Raw genomic sequence first — 18806 nt, 5'->3', positions numbered from 1 at the left:
TTCGGTTTGGAGGGTCATACTCTTCTTAATTAGTAATTATTGCTCTTTTATCGCGGGTCTCTTCACTGGGAAGTCTGTCGCTTTAAGGCACCCATCTTGTTATATATACCTCCTACTGTCACAGTCTGCAAAAATAAATCCAGAAATTTTAGCAAATAAAAATGTTTGCATTCATTAATTATGTTGGTTGGGAGTATGGTGCCAACCATTTTCACGTTGCTTTTTTACTTTTCAAAAAATGTGGTATATATACAATGTTGTGTTTGTATTATGCACCTACTAAAAAACTTTTGGATCCATCCGAGGATGTCATGTAAGGAAGGATATAGTCCTTAGCTGTATGACATCAAATTAAGGAATTGTCTGCATGACCACGTCATTGTAAAAAAAGAAAGCACGAGAGACAGATATGAAAACACCACACCAATAATTTCTTCCATCACAAAAACTCCACAAAAACAACTACAGGTTGTTTTGGGGAGACGTCTTCTTACCCACACATTTAAAATTAGCAATAGCTAATAATAAACGTAAGTGAAAATAGCCTATAAAATACGTAGAGACGGTAAGCTTATTTGTTCAGGCATATCATAATCCAAATAAGCCTGGGATCCAATATCTCATTTCCCCAAGCAAAACAGGGGAAGAAAAAAAAAAGTAAAAAGTTAAAAAAAATGAGAGCCTCAACAAGAGTCATATGGACAGTATCTGTCCTTATCCTCGCAGCTGTGTCGGAGGCCATATTCCCTCTACCGTTTCTACCTTTCCTCCCTGGGTTCAACCACGGCAATGGGGCGGCGAAGGCTGTGAAACCACAGCCTGCAGCGGCAGTGGCTGGAAAAGGTGGAAGAAGAGGAGGTGGGAGTATGGAAGCTCAGACAAACTGGGGTGGTAAGTGGGAGCTTTTCTTGGAAAACTCTGGTGTGTCCGGTATGCATGCGATTCTGATGCCAGTCATCAACAAGGTCCAGTACTACGACGCCACCATTTGGAGAATTTCAAAGATTAAGTTGCCTCCAGGTGTACCATGCCATGTCGTGGACGCCAAGACTAACCGGATCGATTGTTGGGCTCATTCGGTTCTCATTGATGCCAACACCGGCGCCATTAAGCCTCTCTCCGTATGTTCAAACTCTATGACAAGATCTTCTTTAAATAGAATTATATTATATGGATTTGAATTAAATATTTTGCATTCACATGTTTCATGATAGCTTGCCACCGATACATGGTGCTCATCCGGAGGTTTGACCAAAAACGGGACATTGGTGAGTACCGGAGGATACAATGGAGGAGCCAACACCGCAAGGTACCTAGCCAGCTGTGATAACTGCGTGTGGGAAGAATACCCTCAGGCATTGGCTGCGAAGAGATGGTACTCAACGCAAGCCACTCTCCCTGACGGCAAGTTCTTCGTGATCGGTGGACGTGACGCCTTGAACTACGAGTACATTCCAGAGGAAGGACAGAACAACAGGAAGCTCTACGACTCATTGCTCCTCAAGCAGACAGACGACCCGGAAGAGAACAACCTTTACCCTTTCGTGTGGCTCAACACCGACGGCAACCTCTTCATTTTCGCAAACAACCGATCCATTCTTCTAAGCCCCAAAACAAACCAAGTCATCAAGGAGTTCCCTCAGCTCCCAGGTGGTGCCCGTAACTACCCCGGATCAGGTTCCTCCGCCCTCCTCCCCATCCAACTTTACGTGAAAAACCCCAAGGTCATCCCCGCCGAGGTTCTCGTCTGCGGTGGTACCAAACAAGACTCGTACTACAGGGCTGGTAGAAGGACATTCGATCCTGCATTGCAAGATTGCGCTAGGATAAGGATCAATAGCGCGAAGCCACGATGGAAGACAGAGATGATGCCGACGCCACGAGTCATGAGTGACACTGTCATCCTCCCCAACGGAGACATCCTTCTAGTAAACGGAGCTAAACGTGGTTGTTCTGGATGGGGCTACGGTAAAGACCCTGCCTTTTCTCCCATCTTGTACAAGCCCCGTGCTCCACGTGCAAAGCGTTTCAAAGAGCTTCAGGCCTCCACCATCCCACGTATGTACCACTCCACCGCCATCATCCTCCCTGATGGTAAGGTTCTTGTCGGTGGAAGCAACACCAACGACGGTTACAAGTACAACGTTGAGTTCCCAACGGAGCTTCGCGTTGAGAAATTCTCCCCACCTTACCTCGACCCGGCTCTAGCCAACATGAGGCCAAAGATCGTCGCCGCCGGCACACCAAAACAGGTCAGATACGGACAGTTCTTCAACGTGAAGGTCGACCTTAACCAAAAGGGCGCGACCAAGGAGAACCTCAAAGTTACCATGTTAGCACCTGCCTTCACAACACACAGTATCTCCATGAACATGAGGATGCTCATCTTGGGCGTCGCTAATGTCAAACCCGCTGGTGCTGGTTACGATATCCAGGCAGTCGCACCACCAAATGGAAACATCGCTCCTCCCGGTTACTATCTTCTCTTTGCCGTCCACAAGGGTGTTCCCAGCACTGGAGAATGGATTCAAGTCGTCTAAAAACGATGATTTTTACCCATTTGTCTTATGCCGTAACATCTTGATATGAAAAAGGAAAAAAAATCGTAACATTGATCAGTGTGTTTTTTTGTTTTTCTTCTATATTATTGTAAATGCCATCATTAATCCATCCCAATTCTTGTGTTTTCTTNCTCTCTCTTTCTTCCCCTGTTTCTTTTTTTTTTTTTTTTTTTTTTTTTCTTTCTATTCATGTAATTGTAAACCTTTCAGTAATTTTTTTTCCTTGGTTCTCCCCCTAAATTTTGTATTCGAGAAAAATTCTTTTACTATTATTACTTTCTTTTGCCTATTATAATGAAATCTTCAATCACAGCCAGTCACAAGTATCGTCTACTGCTAGAACAAAGAATGAACCAATTCCTCAGGCAAACAAAAACAGATATGTCGCGGAAACAAGAGTCGCACGGTTTACAAAAATCTCCAAATTCAGACAAGACATAGCCAAATTCCAAAAACAATGAAGCTGGTACCTAACAAAGCAGGTCCGATTTGAGTTTCTTCCCCTAAAAGAATCCCAAAAGCGGCGGTTGCGGCAAAAGTCGTTGCGTTGGTGACCGGAACAGCTAGAGAGATAGGAGCGTGGCTGAGTAGGGCGAAGAACGTAGCGGAGGCGGAGAGGTTGACGAGGAAAGGAACTGAGTATTGCCAGAAGAGGAGGAGATTGATCCAGTCACGGATCGCGATCATGATTTTGCGGCGGATCTGAAGAGTAGGAGAAGAAGAAGAAGAAGAAGAAGAAGAAGAAGAAGAAGAAGAAGACTCTGTTGTTGAAGACTTTCTATTATCCCAGGCGAGAGCGCCGCGGCGGATCAGTGCATTAGTGGCTCCCCATACGAGCCCTACCGCCACCATCTTCTCCATGTCTTCCTTCATTGCTGCGATTGGTCAATGTCTCTCTCGATGAGACTCTCTGCTTTGTTTTCGTTTTTGATTGGAGGATTAATTAATTATTACGGAATATGCCATTGGCGCGGTTCGATTCGTATTGGTAACAAAATCGCTTAAATAATTGCATCAGTAAACAAATGTTATAGACGTTACAATACAAATACCAAATAACCAAAAGTACAAATACATAGGTTTGTTTCACACTGATTCACACTTCCTTTTTATAGAAAAAAAAACAACAACAACAGGAAGCAATTAGTCAAACAAGCAATAACAAACATGATAAACCAAATCCTAAAACCAATGCCTGCATTTTGTTATATATATGTACACATTCTCTCACACAAAATAGCCTCCGATCCCCTATTCTCTTTCTCACTCTCTCTCTTTGTTCTTTCTTCTATGCCCTGTTCTATTTTCACTATCAGTGTCTGTCACTAGGGCTTCTCATGTTCTCTAACTTTGCTAGATATGAAAATTTCTTAGGTAGAGCTCTTGGGGACTTCATCATTGGCTTCTCCTTCGCTTCCTCAACTCTGTGGAAGAATTCTATATCACTCATTGAACTATGCTTTTTAGTCTCGGATGATAATTTCCACCCTATGAAGTCTGATAGTTTCCTCGAGTTTGGTGTTTCCGCACCAACCACTTTTTCGGTTTCTTCGAACTCTAGTTCCGCCTCGCTTTCTGATCTTGTCTCTGCCTCTCCCATTAGTTGTCTTTGAACTAGCCGATCAGCTTCAAGAACGTCCTCTACTCTTGACATTATCTTTGAAGCTAGACTTTCTAATACCCTTGAATAGCTCTCCAATATCGCCTGTCCAACGTCCTGTAAAGAACCATCACAACTTAGTTTCTAGTATACTTTGTTGCATTGTTGTTTTGTCTTTGTTTTATTATTAATTTATTACCTTGTTGTTTCTAATCTTGGAGATTTCGAGTGAGGATTGTGGGATCCCAGGGAACTGTTGTTTGAGCATAACCAATATGGTCTCGGCTCGGACCTCGAAAAGCTCTCTCTTCTCTAAGCTAACAGTTGATCCCCACTGAGATTTGCCGTCTTTCTCTTTCTGGCACATCTTCCTTTTCCATATCACCATGGAAGCTTCTATCCTGTTCTTTAGATCAAGCACTTTGTATTCCGTTGATAAATCCAAGAAAGATATGAAGTAGTCAGGATCAAAGGATTCCTCTGTTATGCTCTTGTATAGGAAATCACCAAGGCTTGTCTTCCCATTCTACAAGACCAACCCTCTCATCATCAGCTTCTTAGCTATAGAGTAAATTTTGCAATGAAACAGAAAACTCATGAAGAAGTGTAAATTATTACCTTTGGAAGAGAGTCAATGTAGTTATCAGGAATGTGCATTTCAGACAATACTTGAGCATTGATGGCCGTGGCGGCTTTAAGGACTTGTGCTACAGAATCTTTCTGATTTTGCAACCACCTACGTGATTCCTCAGACAAACCATCACTTGGAACCTTAACAACTGGTAACCACCAGTTCTCATCAGGCTTCCTCCAATCTTTATTGTGATCTGCATCCTCAATGTCTCTTGGCACATACCAAAAGTCTTTCTGATCCTTGAAGTTGTCCAAAGTGTCCTGCCAAATCAGTAATTGAATTAGTAGGATGCTACCGCGAAAGAATAACGAAGATGATGTTTCCATACAACTAATCTCTAAGTGTGAATATATGTATCATGATCATTTTACAATACATGAACACCTTAAAATGAATTGAGATGATGATAGTGATTTTGGCGTTTTCATGTATATTTCATGCTTATAATTTGCAAACGGTTTGGTTTTTGATAAAATAAATGTACTAAAATGTTATGTTATTTAGCCAACGTTTTTCTTAAACCGTAGCTGAAACAATCATGCGGTGCGGGTGCAGTTAAAACTCACGAGAAGAACCGAGTCAAGCTTGCGTAAGGCTGGAATGTTCGTCAGCAAATCATCTCTTTGTTTCGTCACCATGATCTAGAAAGGAGAAAATCAGGGTCAGTAAGCAAAAAAACAAAAAAAAAAACACTAGGAATTGTTGGTTATCTACATAATTATTGACTAATGTATGCCTTTACCTCAGTGAATTGGCCATTTTTCGCCATTTGTTTTGAAGGAACAAACTGGACAATGTGATCAATCACAGATAATAACCAATCCATTTCTTTCCTCCAAATCTCCTTTGTCTCAGGATACATAGGCTGTAATTTCATCTGCTCCCCAAACATTGAATCTGCCAATACCAAAGCCACATAGTTTGTGAATTATTTTAACCATTCAAATAGTTAACTAGACATTAAATTTAAAAGTTTATGTCAAAATATGTACCAGCGAGTCTGGTGATGGCATTTGACAAAGCTAACGCAGAGGTCACTCCATCCCCTCCGCCTGACATGTCCTCTCCAAGCAGCAGTTTTGCGAATCTTTCCTTCATCACTTCCATGTCTGAAATAGATTAATACAAAAGATTATGTAAGGATTCCAAATTAATTAGTCTCACTGATATGTTGTATATATAGGGATCAATACAAAGATTATGTAAAGCTAATATGTTGTATACCTGATCTCCTATTTTGCTTGCCTCTGCGAGTCGATGGGGAAGCGTCCAATTCATGTATGGCGAGTTCGCGCTCGGGTGTATGCATGCCATCCCCACGAGAAGAGAAGGATGAATGTCCAGAGTTCCGACCATCGAACATCTTTCTAAAACTGAAAGATCTTGGCCAGCTTAGTTTACGTCCTAATGTCCGCACCATTCCCAAATTTACTCCTCTCAATTTATATCTCTCCAAACACTTTCTTTTGTTTTCTCTCTTTTTTATTTTCTTCTTGACAAAAAATATTGCAATAAAAAAACACAAAGCAAATGAAATCCACAAAACGGAAAAAGAAGAAAGCAAAAGAGACGTACAGATCAAGAAACTAGTCCTTTCGCTCTCCCTTGTCTCAGTTCTTTCACCACCGAATGAAACAAAACAAAACAAAAAGAAGCAAAAAAGTACTTTTATGTTCTGTACTTTTCTGTTTCCAGTTGTTTTTTTTGTTTTTGAGTTGGTGCAGATAAATGAAACATAGAAATGTTCGTCTCGTTTTCTAGGGCTGGAGAGAGACAACGTGCGTGCATGTTTCAAAATTAAGAAAACAAAGGATAAATATAGTAGAAGGGCGGTTAAAGATACCCCTAGACTTTACGTATTTATTTTATCTTTCAATTGTTTAGAATTCACCCTCACGGCTGCTTATATGATTCACTTGGGATTCCGTGAATTAAGTAAGTCATTGTTCGTTATTTGAGCTAATCCACATTTGGTTTAGTGAGATTGTAGGAAAATTTTCTAACTAATGTATATCTACATCTTGATGTGTGATTGTCTCAACTGGTTAGAAAAATTATGTTTTAGTGTTACAGGACCCGAGTTATAGAATCCTATGTGTGCTAAACTTGGGGGAGGGATGATTTGTGCTTGCGGATCGTTATTACTAATCCCTATAATATAATTCTGATCTAGACTTTAGTTGTAAGAAAAATTAAATATGGCTGGAATTTGGTTGTAGGAAAATTATCGTCAGAAAAGTGACACAATCGAATTTTAAAATCTGATTGACTAATTCGTTGGTGTACAGTAGTGGCATGGGGGCATGTAACATCCCGACTCTGTACCAAGTCTAAACATTTCTGTATAATTTAAAGGATTTGATTTCAATATCCTTTATGGTTTAATCGTTTAATCACGTCGTGTAAATTATCATTTGAAAAAGTGGCATTTATGATCTCACTTTCTCATCCAACTCCCTCATGTATTGACATTTTTTTAGCTAGGGGCTTTAAACAAATGAGTCTACCTACAATTCCGACAAAGTTTTTTTTTTTTTAATACAAGCACATCATAATTTCTCTTACGTGTGCCAAAGCTTTCTCTATCTCCAGCGAGAACCAAACCAAAACTTATATGCTAAGTGATCAAATAAAAAATAACAAGATATTTGGAATTTCTGCAATAAACAATGTTTGGCCATACAATAAATTAATCTATTTGCCTACATGAATTCTCTCATGTGGAGAATCATGAGTTCATATAATTTTACTTTTTTATATGAAGCAAATGTTGGTTGCAAGAGAATTCAATCAAAGTAACAAATATTTTCGTTGGAAATTGTAGATTTCAATGTCACAATCCTCAGTTTGGTTAAAACATCAAAGACATGAGGAAACATATGATACCATAAGAAAAATCATTCATAGTATTAGCCAACAAAAACGCTGTTCTGTTTTTCGCATTTTATTTGTAGAAACAACAAATTATATATGGTCGCTAGTTTAGCCGAGGCGGGTGACTGCAGCATGCATAGCATCAGCAAGGTGAGGCACTGTTTTCGAACTTAGACCTGCCATGCTTATTCTCCTGCAATACATCAAAATCACCCTTCTGTTATTTACTAATTCTAATTTCCCTTTGTTTCACTATAATTTCTGTAGCAAGAATGTGATATTCAGATCTATCACTTTCTCAAAACTTCAAAGCAACTATATCTTGGTTCACATACCTAGGAAGAACATAATGAAATTCGTGGATGTACGTACTTCTAAATATGTCTCATTATTTCCTCTCATACTTTGGCGAGAGTATCTTAGAACTATCTTCATATCATATATATAATCATGGTTTTATGCATTTCAGAAACCAAACTCTCTCATATGCCTAAAGATATTAACAAGAAACGATGGGATATTAAGTTGACTCACCCGTCAGAGGTCATGTAAATGTGAAACTCTTTGGTCATGAATTCAACTTGCTCCTTGTTCAATCCGGTAAAAGTAAACATCCCGATCTGTTTGATAATGTGACTCCAGTCACCAGGTGTACCTGCAAGCCAGATAACGTGTCAAGAACAAAGAAAATGCAGAGTAATGATTATGCAAACCCGGGAAGAAGATAAAAGGAATGGAATATAAGAGAAAACAAGCTTTATGAAAACCTCTAGCTTGAATAGCATCAAATAACTGTTGGCGCATGCTCTTAATGCGGTCAGCCATTTCTTTCAGCTCGATGGTCCAGTTGTTGTACATATCACTGCCAAGATGCGCACAAAGAAAATTAGAAACTTGGAGCAAAAACTAATTCCATAAAGAGATTCATTTTAAAGTTAGATAATGCGCAAATGACAGTACTAGTGATTTTTGCATGATTCCAAAAAACTTGGCATAACCATTTTCAACACAGCATAAGCTATCAAATACTGCTAACAGAAGAAACGGTAGAGATCTCTCTGTCTACTTGCCTATTATCTCGAGAATTATTATGTAAGCTTCCCTGCTAGTATATCTATCTAGAAAAATGTACTTGTACTACATTAACTCAGGAGTAAAGGTTCCTTCCCCAACAAAAAAATATTCACTAGTAATAGAAAATTAAAGCTTGGATTTATTAGTTGCTCTGTCTCCGAGGATACACATTTTACCTGCTTTTCAAAATGGTGGCAACAATGGATGCTCCATGAATAGGTGGGCTAGAATACATGGGACGCACAACAAGTTTCACTTGGCTCTCAACCTTACTGGCCACATCTGCTGACTTGCAGACCTACACATTATATCACAAAGATTAGATGCACTTCTAGTATACTGTATTCTTGTACTACACCATTAGATTCCATTTTTGACTAATGACAATGTCAGATGAATAGAAGCAAAGATGAAATCGAGAAGTTTGGTTCCTTACAATGCTAAGGGCACCAACACGCTCCCCATAAAGTCCCATATTTTTGGCATAACTCTGAGCGATCAAGCATTCACCGCCATCAGCAACAAAGGTACGGACTGACTGTGCATCAGTGTCAAGGCTACCACTAGCAAAACCCTACAAAAGGGATAGGAAAAAGGAGTCAGGCTGCTGATTTTCTACATTAGATAAGACTCAAGCATACTCTATAACAGGTTTTCATTTGTTTGTAAACAACAGTTTAATAAAGCAACGAAGGAAGAATTCCTTAATGAGTTACCTGATATGCACTGTCGAAAAAGGGTAATAAGCTTTTAGATCTCATAAGTTGTCGAATCTGTTCCCACTGTTCAAAGGTTGGGTCAACTCCAGTGGGATTGTGTGCACATGCATGAAGTAAGACAATAGCTCCAGATGGTGCAGCACCAAGATCCTCAAGCAAGCCTGTTATTTTTTTGACATTGAAGGTTAAAGTTTGTATCAAATGCCCTTTTATGAAATGTTTTGACAGAATGCAATCTTAAAATAACTTCATTTGCAAGTGTGACAACAGGGAAGGTGAAAGACACAATTCATGGAACAATAAAAAAGAAATCAACCTTGGAAGTCGAGTCCACGGGTTGAAGGGTCGTAGTAGCGGAAATACTCCACAGACAAGCCAGCCAGGTTGAAAACTTTGGGATGGTTCCCCCAAGTTGGTTTTGGAATGTAAATGACACTCTGGAAGAATAAGAACCACAGTTAGCAACAGTTCTAATGATTTACCTAATTCAACCTCCGTCAAAACTAATCAAAAACTATAAAAAAAAAAAGAGAGAAGTATACTTGGTGGTAGTGCTTTTTGAGAAACTCAGCCCCAACTCTCAACGAACCGGTACCAGACAAGCACTGGATTGTAGCAACTCTACTCTCTGCAATTGCAGGACTGCCCAACAAAAAAACGAGAATGTTATCATACACTATGAACTAAAGGGGGTGAATTATAGAGCAACAAACAAACAAACAAACACAGCTAAGAAGATGATAAATCAACAGTAGAAATATATTACCTATCAGCACCTAAGATGAGCTTGGCGCTTAACTTGTTAAAATCAGAAATTCCAACAATGGGGATGTATTCCTTCACCCGGGACCTTACATGAGAGTAGAGAAAAGTTTTTAGGCATTTAACAAGAAAAAGACAAGTACACGACAAAGTAATAATATTGTTGCAAAACTCACGGGTCGTTCACGAGCTGTTGCTCTGCTTTTCGCACCACATCAAGAACGAGGGGCTTCCCTTCCTTTATTAAAAAAAAAAAAAAAAACAAAGAAATTAATCAAAAATAAATATCAAAGCTTGCAGAAACGGTTAATCGAATCCAACTGAGACCAATTAAGATGATTCGTTACCTCAGTACGATAGGCACCGACACCCAAATTGATCTTAACAGGACTTGGATCATTGTTGTAAGCAACCGTCACCTGTTTTTTTCCAAACAAAAAATCATAAATTTAAAACCTTTATCTCAAAATAGCTAAATAAGAATCATATCCAAAACTGAGTTCTAGTGAGAACACACATATGGATCACGACAGGTATATAGATCCAAGCAAAGACGGAATGAAAAATCAACTCAGTAAGATCGATCAAGAGAGAATAGCGAAGAAGTAACGTACACCGAGAATAGGATCTTCGGGAGCACGAGCGACGTTTGAAAAGACGGACTCCATTGGATTAGCAAACAGTGGAGATCGAGGAACGAGTTGAATGACAATTTATATTCTTTATTTTTCCTTTGACAAAAGTTTTAATGATTCCAACTTTTTTTTGACTTTAACTGTGGGCGCTGCTGCTGCTTTATAGATACAAGTACAACCATTACCAGTTGAACTTGCCCAACAAGTCGAACCTTTTTAATTTCCATTTTTCTTTTTTTGACAAATCTTCTATTTTCCTTTTTGTAATAATTATTTTTCTTACTATTTTTTGGTTAAATATAATTCAATAGATTTTTGTTTTTACAATAGCGACTGTGTAATAAAGCTATTTTTGTTTTTAAGACTGTATGTTTTGTACATGGTTTCTTTCTTTTGCGTCAGTCACACAATTTTTGTATCATCTACAAACTGGTACAACTCCGCACCTATATGAGAAGCCCAGTCAATCGTCGAATTAAAGAAGAGCTCCCAAAAGCACAAATCCACTGCAAGGACTGATGAGAATATTAGCAATGCCAATGTTTGGTATCGGTTCAACCGCCAGCGCAGAGCCTCCGCCATTCTCCTGAGGATCGGGAAAGAAGTTGTCTCCATGTCCGTTGGATTCCTGATAGACCAAGCTGTTACCCATCTTACCTCTGAAGGAACAAGATCAAACTCTTCTCTAAGTCGTCTCCCCAGGTCAGGCATGTGCCCTCCGCCATACAGTATCGCGATTCTCTTGTGCCCTTGCTCCATTGCTCTTCTTAATGCTTCAGTTGCTGCTCGGTTTCTCTCACCTATGATCACTGATTTCTCCTCTATATCTGATGTCTCTTGCGTTAGCCTTCACACACACACACAAAATATGCAATTGTTAACTTCCCACTACTAGCCTATACACATCTTTGCATGCCCGTTACCCTATCTTTGTGGAAAAGACTTGTGTCAAGTAAACCTCAGAAATATTTACAAGGGTGTGCTTACTCGGATGTTAATCTCTTAGCAAGGAAAACTTTCATAGCAGCTCCAAAGTCAAGCCGTGAAAGCGCTTCCAATTCTGGATAGTCTGACGTCTGATCTCCAAAGTCAGCACAAAATGCCCCAATTAGAAAAAGACCCACAAGAGGCATAGGAAAAACCCTTGAAACCCATAGAAGCTTTGACCTCCAAGTATCACGACCTTCAGTTGCCAGAGCTGGCTGTATCATTGCTTTTGTTGATCTAATAGTCATGTCCCTGGCAAATGAGAAGAAGCTTTCACCTTTCTCCTTCTGCATCAAATTTGAAAGAGCACCAATAGAGAAGAGATTAATCAGACATCACACAACTGATAGTTACTGCACTCTCTACGCTATCAAGTAATAACGATTCCCACCATCCCAAAAACTATAACCAAGATACAGACAAGCCAACAATGTGGAAGCCAGAGAATACTACTCAAAACTGACAGTGGTAACTCTAATAGTTTTGGAAACAAACCTGAAGCAACTGGAATGTCTCGAAATCGAGATCAGCATGGTACCAATTCTCAGTTTCGTAATCTAAACAATCTAGCTGAAAATCAAGTGTAAGTACTCTTGCCATCTGCCGCTGAATGAACCCGAGAATACTAAAGCCTTTTGAACGAGAACTCTTGAGCTTCTTGGCTGCAATTGGGTTTCTTCTGTTCTCCAAGGTCTCTTTACTAGCCACCATCTCATACAAGATAGAATCATATTGTTCAAGCTCCTTTTGCAGAGCTGTAAAGTACCTACACACCCAAACCCAAACCCAAACCGTATATGTCATCATTACAAGAAACTAGCTAAAAACCCAATCAAACGCACTACTATGGTAAACAAAAACAAAGACAACATCAATAAGTGGTAACTACAATAGAAGAAAGGCTCACTCTTTATCTGCAATATGAATCGTTGAGACTAAATCTACCTGCAACACAGAGATGATGAAATCGATAAAGATGTGAACTTTCTCAATTTATGTAAAAACCCAGTACATAAACAGAGATGGTGAGGTAACCTGAAGGAAAGGGTTGAGAAGAATCCAAGGGAAACGTTTCTTATAACCGACGATTGCTGTCTGTAACTCGCTTGTGCCATTTCCGGCGTCGGAGCGGCGCTTGAACCTCATGTAATCAGCGATTGAATTGGATTCGAGGAAAAGAGCAGCGTCGGAAGCATCATCAGAAGGTTGATTCAGCGAGCAAGAGACAAGCACATTTGAATAACGAGGATTTGAACGGGATTGAGATATGCGGAGAAGTTTCGAAGATGAGTAAGAAGAAGAAGATCTATCGGTTGTGGTGGAGGTGTAATTGAACGGAGGAAGGACGGCGAACGAGGTGACCGCCATGGTTCCCGTCCCTGAGTTTAGTAGTTTAACGGGATAGTTGGAGAAGAAGAAGAAGTAGTGTGATGTTAAAGAAGATATTTCGCCATTTTCCAACCAGACGATGTTTACACGTTTCTCTTCCTTCGGGTAAAAAAAATTATCCCTTTTTTTTTGGTTGTGAAAAATCGTTTTGGTTAACTAATTAAACCGGTTTGTTCAAAAAAAAAAAGAACCAATTAACTCAAACTAGGAAAAGAGTTAAGAGTTAACCAAACTAGGTGTGAAGTGTAAACCAGGGAAAATAAATATGGTTGGTTTTCTAACTTTTCTTCCTTTCCCTTGAACTGAATTGAGGAATCATTAACCCTAACTGTTTTAATTAATTAGCCTTTTCTTTTCAATTTTGAGATTATTTGCTAAACAGCAATTAATGTATATTGTTATAAAAGACGCAGTAATATAGCAATAGATTATTAATATGTGTTTTAATTTGAAGGATATCATTTATATTAGTGTGTTTAAATAGTTTGATATTTTTAAAAAAGTTGCATTGAATATATGTTATTTAAGTGGATAAATGTTAGGGTCAATTTGTGAGATAACCAATATAATAAATAGTATGAAGAATATAGCACATAATTTAAATAAATTAGAAGAATAGGATTAGGGGTAGTTGAAATGACAGTTTTAGTGTTATGATGGTAGTGGTAGTTGAGGAGGATGGTAGTGGCTGGCGGCCAGAGGTGGCGGCGGTGGTCGGAGGTAGCGGTTTCCGGTGACCGGAGTTGGTCGTCAATGGTGATGGTGGCTGGAGGAAATCTAAACCCTAGAGATTATCCTATCGAGAAGAACCCTAGGGGTGATGGTGGTAAAAGGTGGGGATGGTAATGGTGGTGATAGGGAGTATGGGTGGTGGTGGCAAGGAAGTAAAGGTGGTGAGGGTGGTGGTTAGGAGAAGGACAAAATAGTTTATAATACACAAAATATATGGAATATCACCTTTAAGTGGTTATAATGGTCAGTCAGATAAATATAGTTTTTTTTGGGGTTATTGGTGCCAAATTCCCTAAATGTTAACCAACTTATTTTGAGGAAAAAAAAAAAGTTAACCAACTTATTTAATTTTTGACCACTATTTCTTCATTTACAGCTAGATGTTTTATAGCAAATAAGATGAAAAAAATTAACTAAGGATGTAAAATTCTATTTATTTTTTCCACATAAAGAAAATGTTAAGAAAAATTAGACAGCTTAGTTATATAGATAGTAGCCGTTGATTGGTTCAATATTATTTGGAAGATTTGAGAAAGTGTGCAACATCATAAGTCATAATCTGAAATTAGCGAAGTAGAGTTTGAAACTTTGAATCACGTAACCAGGTCGTAACGCAAACCAAGCATGAGTGGTTTTGGAGTTGATCTGTTTCCACTCATAAATGCGCTAAAGTTGTAATATTCATGTAGTATTATTAATTTGAGATCTCATATGTAGAAACTTCTGTGATAGTGAATCGCTAGATCATGATATGGTCAAGACGTATGATCAATCATATGGATTGATGTGAATTCGTAAAACCTATCGTTCATCATCATCTTCTTTGATTATGTTTTAAACTTCTTGTTTTCATTCTTTTCGAGTTTTGTTTATGCTCCTATATATGCGAGCCTTCCTTTAGTGGTAGAACGAGGTTTGCTATGTAATCAACTAAAAACATTTTGTTAGCCTGCTATCAGCTTTTAGAGACTTCAAGTAATATTTTGATGTTCAAAAAAAAAAAAAACAAAGAGACTTGGTAACGTCTATGAAGACACATTAGCAACTTAGGAAGACGTACATGTGTGGGGTGCTCTTGTTTTGGAAGAGTAACTTCTATAGCAAACTTAGTATATATAGTTTCAGTTGTCTATTAATTTACGGAACCATTGCTAAGTTTAAGTTAGTGAAATAAACTGAGTAATTAGTTAAATTGGTAGCTTGGGTCTCTCTTCTCGGCATTGTCTTCCCCGCTCTCTCTTTTTTTTTTTTTTGTCTTCAACCTCTTCTAAGTTCATATTTATAACTTGAGATGATTTATTGTTCGTAAGTAAAGCTTTTTTTTTTTTTTGGACAAAGTTCGTAAGTAAAGCTTTTTTTTTTTTTTATAATCGATCTTCTATTTAAAAGTACGAGAAAGCAAATGTTACAAAGCCTAAAAGGCTTAATAGGCTAATTAGCCCAAACACACAATAAAAGAACCAAATTTTGAATCTACTTAGTACATGATAGCTGGCCCATAAAACTAATAATCAAATACCCAATTTGATTGACGGAGATCACAAGTAGTCAAAACAAACAGAGAGACGACGGAGAGTTGAAAGAGACGATGAAGAGTGATGATGATCAGAGAATCTTAGGAGAACCAAATCTGAAGCATTTGTGATGCTTGGCGTGGGTTTGAGAGGCGTATGCTGGCTATTTTGTTCCGGACCAAACGATCAACATCACGGATCAAAGTATCCACCGATTTGAAAGTGTTTCGATGCAGACGATTGTTTCGTTCCGTCCAGATGAAGTATATCGAAGCTTGCCAAGCAATTAGTAGAAGTTTTCTGTTTGGCTTGGAGGTGGAGTATACTCGAAGCTGGGAGAGAAGAGTATCCCAATCTTGAGATGATCTAAAGTTGCATCTGTGAGAGATATTAGCCCATATGGCACCTGAGAAACTACAATCAAAGAACAAGTGGGAGCGTGATTCTGGATTGGCATTGCAAAGAAGGCATGTGGGGTCGCTTGTTAGTCCCCACTTCAACATCCTATCCATAGTCGGACTTCTGTTTAGTACCATCAACCAAGTAAGAAATTTATGTTTAGGAATTCCTCCAGAAAACCATACCTCTCTAGACCAGGTAACTAACGGTTTTTGATCACGGAGCAGGTGGTAAATGTCACTTGTGATATATTTTTCGGAAATCTGATTATTAGGCCACCACTCATATGAGTCTTGAGTTTCTGAAAGTGAAATTGTTGAGAGATAAGCTTGGATTCTCACAAGAGATTCAGACCTAGCAGGAGGCATGATCCAGTTCCCATTCTCCCACAGCTCGGCTAAAGTTGATGACTGAGGGATACCTAATCTCACTGATCCTTCTTGTGAAAGATAATCTCTGATTTTTCCAAATGGAGACCAGTTGCTTGACCAGAAGTAGCAGTTTTCCCCATTACCTACAGATTGTTTGATCCATGGGTAAGCTAAATCACGAAGTTGCAGCAACTGATTTGCTAGCCATGAAAATTTCTGTCTTGTATTGATGACCCAGAAGTTGTTAATGTTTCCATCTAACATCTCTGTAGTGTACCAGTGAGCCCAAATGGAGCTAGGTCTGAAAAACAACAACCAAATCAGCTTAAGGGCAGAAGCAATATTCCATGTTAAAATGTCCTTTAACCCAAGGCCTCCTTCTTCCTTACTACGAGTCACATTCTCCCAAGATACTCTGGCCGCAATATGCCCTTCTGTTTTACCTTTCCAAAGGAACTTAGCAGATATGGAGTCAATTTCTGAGATGCAGCCTTTAGGAAGGATAAAAGAGCTTGACCAGAAGTTAATAATTCCTGCAATAACAGTAGATAGCAGTTGCAGCCTTCCTGCAAAGGATAAAGATTTGACCGTCCAAGAGTGAAGCCTGGATTTTATTGCCTGGATTAGAGGAGCACACTGCAACAAGGTGATCTTCTTGGAATATAGGGGAATACCAAGGTATCTAATCGGAAGGGAACCAATTGAGAGTTTTGTAACTTGTTGGAGTTGATCTAATTCATGTGTCTTAAAACCTGCAGCAAACAATGATATCTTTTGGATGCTTACTGCCAGGCCTGATCTACTTTCAAAATCCTTCAACACCTCCAAGATACTTGTGATAGATTGGAGAGAGCCATCAGAAAAGATCAGTAAATCATCAGCAAAGCAGAGGTGTGTAAGTCTTGTCTTCTTGCATTTAGGATGGTAGTTGAAACTCCCTTCCGTTGCTGCTTTATCTAGAGCTATGGACAAACAATTCATGCAGAGGACAAACAAGTAAGGTGAAAGGGGGTCACCTTGCCTGAGCCCTCTTTTACCTTTAAAGTAACCATGAGTAGTTCCATTAAACCCAACAGAGAAGGACGTTGTGCAAATGCAGGCTTCTAGCCATCTTAAGAAAGATTCAGGGATTTGGAGACTTCTTAGGCATTGAAATATGAATTCCCACCTGATAGTATCAAAAGCTTTGGCAATATCAACTTTTAAAGTTATTCTCTTTGGTCCTCCAAACTTATGATAACCTTGTACAATTTCTGAGGCTAGCAGTGTATTCTCTATAAGTAATCTTCCTTGAATAAAAGCAGTTTGATTAGGAAGAATTACTTCTGTAAGGATGACTTTCAGTCTTTTCACCAACAGCTTTGAAATTGTTTTGTAAGTTGTATTGCAGCACGATATTGGTCTGTAGTCAGAGATAGAAGTAGAGCCTGGTTTTTTAGGGACTAACGTCAGTATTGTTGCATTTGTGGCAGATGGGAGGAACCCTGAAGTGAAGAAACGTTGAATGGCTGACACAACTTCAGAACCAACAATTGGCCAAGCTACTTTAAAGAAAGCTGAAGTGAATCCATCAGGCCCGGGAGATTTGTTTGGGTTCAGCTTGAGGAGGGTCGATGTGATTTCAGCAGCAGTAGGAAAAGAAGAAATGACTGTTTTATGGCGCTCACTGCAGTGGAAGTTCTGAAGCTCTATAAACCAAGAGAATGGAGAAGTGATATGCGGCAGATCATGAGGGGCAAGAATCTGTTGGAAGTGAGAGACAGCAATGTTACTCATTTCAAGGGGGTCAGACGTAGATGGTCCAGTATCCACGCAAAGAGATCTGATAGAGTTGTACGATGCTCTAGCAACTGCAACTCTATAGAAGAAAGAAGTGTTTTGATCCCCTAACTGTAACCAATTGATTCTAGACTTCTGCTTGAAGAAAGACTCCTCAATTCCCCTAAGGAAGATCCATTTAGAGTGGAGATCCCTTTCAGCTTGGAATGAGTCAGAGGATGGATTATCAAGAGCTTGTACCTGCACAACTTTTAACAAATCGTTAGTAACACTCACTCGCCTTTGAATATCTGAAAAACTCTCTTTATTTAGTGTTTTTAGTACTCTCTTTATAATTTTCAGCTTAAACCCTAGTAATGAAAGATCTAAAACTCTGTCTCCACTATCAATCCATGCAGCCTCAACGTGGGATAGAAAAAGAGGGTGGTTGGAAAGGAAGTTAAAGAATTTGAAGGGTTTTGTGCCAACAACTGGGAGAGGACAGGAAAGATCAATAATGCAAGGAGTATGATCAGAGAATTCTTGAGGTAAGAAGGAGGCTACGCTGTTTGGAAAGCTACTGATCCAATTATCATTGACTAACACTCTATCCAACTTCTTTGTGATAGGCTCTTCTGGTCTGTTATTTGTCCAAGTATGGTTACAACCTTGAAATCTAAGGTCAAAGATGCCCAGAGATAGTAAGTGATCTTTCATTTCCATCATATCTCTGGTGAGGTGGTTGACATGGGTTGAAGAATGCTCTTCATGATGGATGATCTGGTTAAAGTCACCAC

General features: G+C 39.1%; 5 protein-coding genes across 6 annotated transcripts; 1 reads left to right on the top strand and 4 right to left on the bottom strand.

Annotated features, from left to right (window-relative positions):
• LOC104736027 (aldehyde oxidase GLOX1-like) lies at positions 572 to 2691 on the top strand. The gene is made up of 2 exons (XM_010455938.2): positions 572 to 1121; positions 1215 to 2691. The coding sequence occupies exons 1-2, from the start codon at positions 675 to 677 to the stop codon at positions 2538 to 2540; spliced, it is 1773 nt and encodes a 590-aa protein (XP_010454240.1). The 5' UTR covers positions 572 to 674; the 3' UTR covers positions 2541 to 2691.
• On the bottom strand, positions 2829 to 3546 carry LOC104736025 (transmembrane protein 234 homolog). The gene has a single exon (XM_010455937.2). It carries the CDS (start codon positions 3432 to 3434, stop codon positions 2988 to 2990), a length of 447 nt encoding a protein of 148 aa, XP_010454239.1. The 5' UTR covers positions 3435 to 3546; the 3' UTR covers positions 2829 to 2987.
• LOC104736024 (rop guanine nucleotide exchange factor 10) lies at positions 3663 to 6489 on the bottom strand. Of its 2 annotated transcripts, XM_010455936.1 has the most exons (8): positions 6371 to 6489; positions 6020 to 6168; positions 5788 to 5904; positions 5538 to 5692; positions 5362 to 5436; positions 4780 to 5055; positions 4361 to 4687; positions 3663 to 4278 (listed from the first exon to the last, which is right to left on the bottom strand). In XM_010455936.1, exons 2-8 carry the CDS (start codon positions 6156 to 6158, stop codon positions 3874 to 3876), a joined length of 1494 nt encoding a protein of 497 aa, XP_010454238.1. In that variant the 5' UTR covers positions 6159 to 6168; positions 6371 to 6489; the 3' UTR covers positions 3663 to 3873. The 2 variants fall into 2 exon arrangements, with proteins under 2 accessions (XP_010454238.1, XP_019090302.1); XM_019234757.1 differs by having other exon boundaries at positions 6020 to 6489.
• On the bottom strand, positions 7660 to 10982 carry LOC104736023 (aspartate aminotransferase, cytoplasmic isozyme 1). The gene is made up of 12 exons (XM_010455935.2): positions 10839 to 10982; positions 10572 to 10643; positions 10401 to 10462; positions 10229 to 10312; positions 10005 to 10104; positions 9779 to 9899; positions 9460 to 9623; positions 9180 to 9317; positions 8920 to 9041; positions 8437 to 8531; positions 8204 to 8324; positions 7660 to 7862 (listed from the first exon to the last, which is right to left on the bottom strand). The coding sequence occupies exons 1-12, from the start codon at positions 10890 to 10892 to the stop codon at positions 7778 to 7780; spliced, it is 1218 nt and encodes a 405-aa protein (XP_010454237.1). The 5' UTR covers positions 10893 to 10982; the 3' UTR covers positions 7660 to 7777.
• LOC104736022 lies at positions 11194 to 13302 on the bottom strand. Its single transcript, XM_010455934.1, has 5 exons — positions 12882 to 13302; positions 12754 to 12791; positions 12342 to 12612; positions 11847 to 12133; positions 11194 to 11706 (listed from the first exon to the last, which is right to left on the bottom strand). The coding sequence occupies exons 1-5, from the start codon at positions 13212 to 13214 to the stop codon at positions 11262 to 11264; spliced, it is 1374 nt and encodes a 457-aa protein (XP_010454236.1). The 5' UTR covers positions 13215 to 13302; the 3' UTR covers positions 11194 to 11261.

This window comes from Camelina sativa, chromosome 13 (assembly GCF_000633955.1).
Source record: "Camelina sativa cultivar DH55 chromosome 13, Cs, whole genome shotgun sequence".
In the NCBI taxonomy this organism is placed as follows: Eukaryota; Viridiplantae; Streptophyta; class Magnoliopsida; order Brassicales; family Brassicaceae; genus Camelina; species Camelina sativa.
Note: the sequence above shows the minus strand (reverse complement) of the source record. Positions and strands in the feature narration are given on the sequence as shown.

Bases quoted from the DNA above. Each gene is read 5' to 3' on its own strand.
- LOC104736027 (XM_010455938.2), top strand. From the start codon at position 675: ATGAGAGCCTCAACAAGAGTCATATGGACAGTATCTGTCCTTATCCTC. The intron at 1,122-1,214 runs GTATGTTCAAAC...GTTTCATGATAG, and splicing joins GCGCCATTAAGCCTCTCTCC to CTTGCCACCGATACATGGTG.
- LOC104736025 (XM_010455937.2), bottom strand. From the start codon at position 3,434: ATGAAGGAAGACATGGAGAAGATGGTGGCGGTAGGGCTCGTATGGGGA.
- LOC104736024 (XM_019234757.1), bottom strand. From the start codon at position 6,215: ATGGTGCGGACATTAGGACGTAAACTAAGCTGGCCAAGATCTTTCAGT. The intron at 5,056-5,361 runs GTGAGTTTTAAC...CTGATTTGGCAG, and splicing joins AGCTTGACTCGGTTCTTCTC to GACACTTTGGACAACTTCAA. The intron at 4,279-4,360 runs GTAATAAATTAA...GGTTCTTTACAG, and splicing joins CCAAGATTAGAAACAACAAG to GACGTTGGACAGGCGATATT.
- LOC104736023 (XM_010455935.2), bottom strand. From the start codon at position 10,892: ATGGAGTCCGTCTTTTCAAACGTCGCTCGTGCTCCCGAAGATCCTATT. The intron at 10,644-10,838 runs GTACGTTACTTC...GGAAAAAAACAG, and splicing joins CCGAAGATCCTATTCTCGGT to GTGACGGTTGCTTACAACAA. The intron at 9,318-9,459 runs GTAACTCATTAA...TCCCTTTTGTAG, and splicing joins TTTTCGACAGTGCATATCAG to GGTTTTGCTAGTGGTAGCCT.
- LOC104736022 (XM_010455934.1), bottom strand. From the start codon at position 13,214: ATGGCGGTCACCTCGTTCGCCGTCCTTCCTCCGTTCAATTACACCTCC. The intron at 12,792-12,881 runs GTTACCTCACCA...TCTGTGTTGCAG, and splicing joins TTCTCAACCCTTTCCTTCAG to GTAGATTTAGTCTCAACGAT. The intron at 12,613-12,753 runs GTGAGCCTTTCT...TTGGGTGTGTAG, and splicing joins ATTCATATTGCAGATAAAGA to GTACTTTACAGCTCTGCAAA.